Here is an 8,384-nt window from a genome sequence, read left to right as displayed (position 1 = left end):
GCTGTCCAAAGGGGGAACGCTGCCAGTATCTTCGGGACCTTGCCTAAAGGGACTCCTTTTAATAATATATTTTAGTAAATTATTCGTTTTTTAATATTTTATTTCATATCATAGATTTAAAACTATTCGTTAGATTCTTTGTTAGTTTATTGTTAAAAATTGGTTGTATTAGTAGCCTATGTGTTCAAATTATGTTCTACGTCTATGCTAAATTACTGTAAGATCCATGCAGCCATTCTGGAGATACTTTCTGACAAACATCCATCCATTCATCTAAATATTCGTAATTATATTTTATATATAAAATTCTCGTATCACAATTTTCGTTCCCATACACCTCCGAAACGGCTTGACCGATTCTCATGAAATTTTGTGAGCATATTAAGTAGGTCTGAGAATCGGTCAACATCTATTTTTAATCCCGCGCGGACGGAGTCGCGGGTGACAGCTAGTTAAACTATAAAATCTTTGAGAAAACTGGTTTTGTATAGCGTAATGGAAAAAAAATATTTATTGGAGATAGACATTTCTTACAACGTAGTTGATAAAATTTTTATTCGTATATATTTTATTCTTCTATAATATGTAACTGTAATTTGTAATGGGCATACTTAGCGTTGGTTTCTGAGACCAAAATCCCTGTTTAAAACATATTTTTTGTCAAAGATAATGACAGAGATGACGATAAGTTTTACAGAGATTTTGATTTCAAAAACCTACGGTTAGTCGATAATTATTAAGTGACCACTAGCGAGTCCCTTAGTGTTATATTAGTATGAGAAAAGCAACAGTTTTACTGAGCAATCGCTATGTATAAACATGTGAAACTCCAAGTTACAAAAATGAGTCAACATGGTCAAAAAACTCATTAGGATGCTGTCAAAAATATATAACAAAAGTGCAATAATCAAGTATGACTCTATGTCATTCACTCATTCAGTCTAAACATAGTTCTGCTTTATTTGTTGACGAGCGCATTCGCCATCGCAAACTTGTTTCTGCCCACCTGCATTTGTTTTGAATGACTCAGAGATGCATTTCATGGATATAATCAAAAGATATTCAATTTTAAACCATGAAACGTTACAAGTAAGGTACAAAACAGTTTAATTTCCTTTACATGTTGAATCAAATTATGACGTCATAATGAAAATTGGGTCGTATCATTTAAATAAAAACAATTACGTCAAGACCGAATATACGGCTGATAATAAATTTTCCTTTTGGCTCATCAAATGCTTTATCCTCTTAATTTTGTCACCAGTATTAATTTTGGATTTATTTCAATGAAACTGAAGTCATCCTTTTAGTGTAACTTTTTACTTTTAATTAGTCAAAGTTCACTATAATATGCCTTTATGCATCAGCTATCTTCCAGTTCAAGTCCCGTCAAAATCGGTCCAGTAGTCCGGAGATTACCCAAAACAAATGAAGACTTGCGGACAAACAGAAAGACAGATAAATAGTGTTTTTTAAGTAATTTTGTAAGATCATTATCTTACAAATATTATAAATGCGAATGTTTAAATGGATGAATGGATGGATGTATGAATGTTTAAGATGTCCCCAGAACAGCTGAACGGATCTCAATGAAATTTGGTATACATATAGAACATAGTCTGGAAGAACACATAGGCTACTAAGTCGCGGGCGACCGCTAATGTCATATAAGGATGCCCAATTTTTAAATGTAGTTCACAATTTCTTTACATTTTAGAACTAATGACTACTTAGTCCGTATATAAGTTGTCTAAATTCACAATCGATAGGTAACAATGACACATCAGATGCAAACATCTTACGGCATCCAATGCGTTTACGAAAACAGGATAAATTTAACATCGACCAGAAATTAGGTCAGAGTCGTTTGTGTTCTGAGATTCAATTAATTCCTGAGTCATTTCCTTTATCGTATTGTTTGTCAATTGGGTGCTAACTGCGTTCAGAAATGGCTAAGACTATTTATAATCTTCATTAGAATTGTTTGGATACTTGAAATTGCAGGAATAACAACTTACGCAAACATATCTCGGACCTAGGTACAGATTTATGAGTATTTTTCACCGACTGCCAATCAGTAATATTCTTTTACATTTATTCACGCATGCATGTAACTATCAACCTCAACTTAGGGTAGGCTCAGAGCCCCTCGGTGGGGACGTATAGTGAGTTAATGATTATGATGATGATGTAACTGTATGGCGGCTGATGACTTGAAGAGGTCCATCCATTAAATCATAATCATCTGCGGAATCTCCTCTGAATACAGTCATATTAAAGGCCTATTTTTCTATCATTCCACTCTTTTCTTACAAAGAAAGGATACCAATGGGAGGTGGATTTGACGGATGATTGGACGCATAAAAATGGGGAAATATCCTCTTTCTGTTCGTCCCCTTCTTTGTCTGTTTAAAGTAGGCAACGCATCTGCAAATACAAACGTCTACGGACAGCGGTCACTGCTATTTTGAAGAATTCAAGTGGCCGCTTCCTCGTTTGCTAACTTTTGCTTGTTTTTTTTCAATTAACAATTATAACTTTTATATTTTGAATACATAAGCTAATCATAAACAGGGGTTAATCAGTTACTGTTCTTACGAATTAAGTATGGGTAATTTTTACGCCAGGGATGTATTTAAAATAAAATACGAAGTATAAATTTTTTATATTTATTCAGTCATTACCATGTTTATAAAAATATAAATATTTAAAATAATAAGCATCTTTCGCGCATGTATTTAAATGATTGCTAATAGCTTTGGCCATTTTCCTTTTAGCTGTATTAAACTCTGTGCTATCCTCAAAAGATTCGGATATCTCTAAATATGATCTCGCTGTTATGTCATGTGGGTTCTCTTCGACGTGGTAACTGAAAATAGAAACACATTTAAACAACAGATAATAAAATTAAATTGGTTATGAAGAGTGACATGGCAAATTAAAAATGACAGTTTGTTTTTTTTATTCATTATTTAACAGTGGTAGAGCCCGCTTTAACATGTTCGCACGAATTGTCCCGGCTCGCCCGGTGAAATACCACGACCACACAGAAGACAGGCCTCAAGTGGAAGCTATTCCAAATACAGTCTGATGAGTGTGCGTCCCGGGGGCCTAATTTAGTCCTCTTTCCCTTCTTACCCTTTTTTTATAAGGAAAGGATGGGAAGTGGAAGTGGACTTTCCGAATGAGAGGATGTATGGGTATGTTTTCTTTCTGTGCATCCTCTCCTCCGTCGATTAAAGGTAGGTAACGCATATGCAATTACGTATGTGTATGGGCAACGGTCACTTCGCTATTTCAGCGATTTTAGGTGGCCGCTCGCTCATTGCCACATTAAGATAAATAAAAAATACTAATATTTATCTAATGTGAACCTAACATATACGTTATTTTTTTATCATATTCTTCTCCATCTTTATCGAAGATTTCAATGTATATTTATCGGAGGATTTTCAAATCTTTTCATCAATACGAAGGCTTGAGCAGCCATGAATTTTATAAATAGCACAGACTTTTTCACTTTAAAATTACCTAATACCAAAGAATAAAAGATTACTAATTTTTTTTTGTATCTGGCATACCTTTAACACATTCACTACTTAAGATATAATATAGAATAATTAGCCAGGGGCCAACATTTTAAGGCATATTTTGATTATGTATATATGTATTTAAAAAAATGGAAAGTACATTGTTTTTATTTATAATTAAAAAAAACCTTTTTCGTATCCGAGTGGTCGGCACCCCTATCATGCCTCCTCCCCGGTCGGATCCGAGTGGTGAGCACTGAATGTGTTAAAAACTTATAATTAAAAACATTCTAACCTCAAACATCTTCTGACGTATGCAAAATGATCCAAGAAACAGGAGCACGGTCCGAAATGGACCAACAGCGGTGTGCTCGGAGTACTATTATCTAAAACTTCGTTACTAGAAACACCAATCCTGTTATAAGTTGGAGTTAAATTAGGTGAATCATCGCCATATTTTTTTAAATATAATTTCCTTATCAATGTCGATGTGGTGACAGGCATTTGTTTATTAACATCCATCTCGAATGTTCTTCTGTTGTATTCCTCGTGATATTTCTCAACGGCAACTTCTCTTTTTACTTCTGTCACAATCGATTCAAAATCATGTGTTGAAGCTAATTGGTTGATCTTATGACATAATGCCTGGATGAACCATGAACCGTAGAGTTCGTCTCTGAAAAATAAAAATATTTATCAATTTGAGAGTAACTAATGACGCAGGGCCGGATTAAGTAATTCCGGCGCCTTAGGCGACATTTTTCGGCGCTCCTTCTTTTGGTGTCGGGGTAAGTCTTTCAAAGATAGGGTAATTTAAGGGGCATCACAGGCGCCTCTTTATGTTTGAATCTGGCGCCTGAGGCGCCCCCCTAAGCCCGGGCGGCCCCCTAAGGCGGTGGTAGTGATTTTTAGTTTTCATATACCATACTTACCATATTTGTTGTATACTTAAGTATTTAATATTTACCTATGTGATGGATGTCCGATATAAGAACTGTGTAATATCAACATGTCGGACTCCGCTGGCAGTGTGTAGGGCTCCAAGGATTCATCGAAATCTTTCCTTATAGTCCCACTGTGAAAGACCGGGACTCCTTGCATTTCGTTCTTACCGCGACATGCCTGATACAAAGAAAAAGCTTTTAAACATCTATTATAAAGGTCAATCGTTTAAATTAGTGTGAATAACCTTGGGTTTCTGAAGTCAAAATATCAATTTAAAACATATTGTTATGACAGGGATGACGATAATACAGAAATTTTGGTCTCAGACCAAAACCAACAGTAAGTTTACTATTAGTTATTGAAGGATACATTCTGTAATATCAATGCTCCCCAACAGATGGCGTTGTCTTGCCGACTGCTGCTGGCTGGTACAAAGTAAGCCTATTAAAGAAAAAGTATATCCTTAACATTCAAAAATAACTCTTATCGTAGTTATCTATTGGAGTCTTAATCCTATAACATATTATATATATCGAATCATATGTCCATAGGAGATAAATTGCTGATGTACGAAAAATAACAAAGATATAAAATTAGTAATACTCGGAACGTCTTTGTATAGATAAAATTATGAACAACAGTAGTTTTGTGTTGAATCATTCCGGATACTTCTTGTTATAGAGATAAAAAAAGATAACATTTTTGTTGCGAAATATATATTTATGGATTCCCCATTGCATTAGATAGATTTTTATTGTTAACGAGTCATGACTCATGGTAGATAAGATGCTATGCTATTATATGTGGGTCGCTTCGCTATTTTAGCAAAATCGTGTAGACAATTAAATGTCGCCCGCGACTCCGACCGCGGTATTAGAATTTAGTAATCTACGTGTTCTTCCAGATTATGTTCAACATCTATGCCAAATATCATCAAGATCCATTGAGCTGTTCTGGAGATACCTTTAAACAGATATCCATTTTATTTATCTTGCTAATCTTACTAGCATTATGGATGTATATTTATTTGAAGATATCTCCAGAATGGCTGCATGTATCTCGCTGAAATTTGGTATAGATTAAGAACACAGTCTGGAAGAACACATAGGCTACTGAGTACGTTATTTTCCGCGCGAACGGAGTTGCGGGCGACAACTATATTATTAATAAATGTTACCTGTATAATCAAGATCTTCGGTTTAGTAACGAGTGTAGGCTTGTTGTACACTTTGAAATGGTTAATAATCTCAATTTCGCTGTAGGGCAGGTCTTTAGCGCGCAGTAGGCCGTGATGCGAGCCATGGGTGAGCACAGCCACAGCCACGCAGCCATAATCCGTGAAGTCCCTCTCACTGACTGGAACACATGTATTTATCATCATCATCAGCTCCCTATACGTCCTCACTGAGAGGCTCGGAGACTACCCTACGTTAAGGATGATTAGGTCATAGTCAAGCCAAGTGCGGGTTGGTTGACTTCACATATATCTTTGATATACTTCGCAGGGGAGTCTACCCTAAGTCAGTGACTAGGTAATAGTCAATGCTGGCCCAGTACGGGTTGACTTCACACATATCTATGACCTTCGCATATATGTGTAGCATCACGATGTGTTCCTTCACCGTAAGAACGTCGGATCAATGTATGTATATCGAAAAACACATTGGTACACAGCGGAATTCGATATCCAGACCTGCAGATTACAAGTCAAGAGCTTCGCCTCTGAGTCACTGACGCTCCATGTATTTACTATCTAATAAATACGGGCAGATGTTAAGTTCTATTCACTACGGAGGTCTTCTTCTTCTTCTTTTAGTTATTAGTGGACCCCATCGTTTAGTACGGAGGTCAATAGAATGTAACTCTTCTATACATCGCTGTCAGCTGTCATATCTGAATTCACCTCCTTCTTACGCATATCCACTTTCACACAATCCATTCAAGGTACCTCAGTCTTCTCCTAACTATGTAAGCAATATATATATCAAGCATAGACGTCGCAAGCAAGATCTAGACTAGGTCTAGAAGATAGCATTAATATCGTCTTATTCGAAGTAAATTTTGATTCTCTATTCTTCTTATCATGATGACTATAGATTGTTGTAATTCACAGGCATTTATTTATCTAGATTCTAGATAAATGTTTCACAATTGTCATTTTAATCTATATTTGAGATGAAAGGTACATATGTATTGCGTTTTTAAAATACACTTAACATTTAGAATAAAGTATGATGTTATTATTATCTATTTTATACTTTACTAGCTGTCGCCCGCGACTCCGTCCGCGTGGATATATAAAAAAACTTATTGTAGCCTATCTGTTCTTTCAGACTATGTTCTATACGTATGCCAAATTTAATCTAGATCCGTTCAGTCGTTCTAGAGATATCTTCAAACACCCATCCATCCACATCACATCCATCTCAACATTCGCATTTATAATATTAAGTAAGTAAGCTAAATAAAAGCAGCTCTTCAAGACATAAATTCGAAAAAAAAAATGAATAAATAGCATCCTATGTCCGTCTCCTGGCTCTAAGCTATCTCCTCACCAATTTTCAGTCATATCAGTAAAGCCGTTCTTGAGTTATAAATAGTGTAACTAACACCACTTTCTTTTATATATATAAGATTTACGTAAAAAAAAACCAAAAAGTAGATTACAAAGGATGTTCAACTATAAACCACCCAATTCTATGCAATAAGAAAAAAAAATCATAAAGCAAGATAACATAGCATTAAAAACAATTGCAAATTAAACAGTGGTAGAGCCTACAAAAACATCTGTTGGACGAATGGGTCGACTCTTCAAGCAAAATACTAAGAGCACACAAAAGACAGACGTAAAGTGAAAGCAATTGCAGTGGAGTGTGCATTCCGTTAGCCTAATTTTAGACGTGTTCCATTTAACACTCTTTTCCTATAAGGATGGGATTGGAAGCGGATCACGATTGGAATGAGTACACCCCTCGTCTGTCAATTAAAGGTAGACAACGCAAATTCGCTTTTTTGAATAACTAAATTGGCCGCTGGCTTGTTTATTATCTTTTACTATTTAAAAAAAACAATTGCTTATCCTTTCCATATGCCGGAAAAACAATAGATAATTATAGTTAGTTTCGCTAATAAAAGCTACTTTAAGGCAAAAAAACAATTGGAATGAATACATACACGTCATTAGTTCTCTAAATACTTCATCTTTGGTAAAATCCTTATGTTCCGTCACTTCGAAACCGTAATTGCTAAACGTAGATTTGAGAGCCTGCACATCCTTCTCCGTACCATGTCTCGGTTTAAAACCGTCGACATTCTCTTGATTGAATATAATAAGGCAATTCTTTTCGAATTTCTCTAATTCGTATGTCACAGCGTGTTTGGATAATGCTCTATTATTGTATAGTATTGTTTCTTGTTCTTCTTGACTTATACTTGGAGAATATGTTTTGTTTTTTTCGTATGGTTCAGGTTCTATGACTTGTATTTGAGGTGGTGCTTTCATAACGCCATCTACCGAGACCCTTGATAAACAATCTGACATATCTTCATCTGGATTTTGATAATCTACATTTTTATTTATTGTTTTTATTTGTTGTACTTCACTTATTGATTTTTCATCATCATTTTCGAGTTCCTCCATATTGGCATCGCTATCATCGGCTGTTGGCACTTGATTTGTTTTTAAATTTATATTACCTTTGCCTTTTTTCTTGCCTCTACGTTTCCGCACAACGTATTCCTCGCCTATACTATTCTCGAAATAACCGTCTGAACTTCGATACATTTTAATTAAATGTTATAGACTTAATATCACTGGCAAGTTTTTCGCAAGACTGATTATTAAAAGCGTCGTTTGATCTATTAATATCTTATCTAATCAATAATTCGATTTATCGACAAGCATTTTAC

The 8,384-nt window shown here is 35.3% G+C and overlaps 1 protein-coding gene across 1 annotated transcript; it reads right to left on the bottom strand.

The window, feature by feature from the left end:
• Positions 1 to 2,673: 2,673 nt before the first annotated feature.
• Casp-4 (caspase-4) lies at positions 2,674 to 8,315 on the bottom strand. Its single transcript, XM_013310855.1, has 5 exons — positions 7,650 to 8,315; positions 5,653 to 5,831; positions 4,498 to 4,652; positions 3,826 to 4,206; positions 2,674 to 2,869 (listed from the first exon to the last, which is right to left on the bottom strand). The coding sequence occupies exons 1-5, from the start codon at positions 8,257 to 8,259 to the stop codon at positions 2,674 to 2,676; spliced, it is 1,521 nt and encodes a 506-aa protein (XP_013166309.1). The 5' UTR covers positions 8,260 to 8,315.
• Positions 8,316 to 8,384: the final 69 nt, after the last annotated feature.

Source organism: Papilio xuthus, unplaced genomic scaffold (genome assembly GCF_000836235.2).
Source record: "Papilio xuthus unplaced genomic scaffold, Pxut_1.1 DF829758.1, whole genome shotgun sequence".
NCBI lineage: Eukaryota > Metazoa > Arthropoda > Insecta > Lepidoptera > Papilionidae > Papilio > Papilio xuthus.
Note: the sequence above shows the minus strand (reverse complement) of the source record. Positions and strands in the feature narration are given on the sequence as shown.

Excerpts from the sequence above, each read along its gene's own strand:
- Casp-4 (XM_013310855.1), bottom strand. The coding sequence starts at position 8,259 with ATGTATCGAAGTTCAGACGGTTATTTCGAGAATAGTATAGGCGAGGAA. Across the intron at positions 5,832-7,649 it reads ATTTAGAGAACTAATGACGT|TCAGTGAGAGGGACTTCACG; the intron begins GTATGTATTCAT and ends CATGTGTTCCAG. Across the intron at positions 2,870-3,825 it reads TACGTCAGAAGATGTTTGAG|TTACCACGTCGAAGAGAACC; the intron begins GTTAGAATGTTT and ends TTCTATTTTCAG.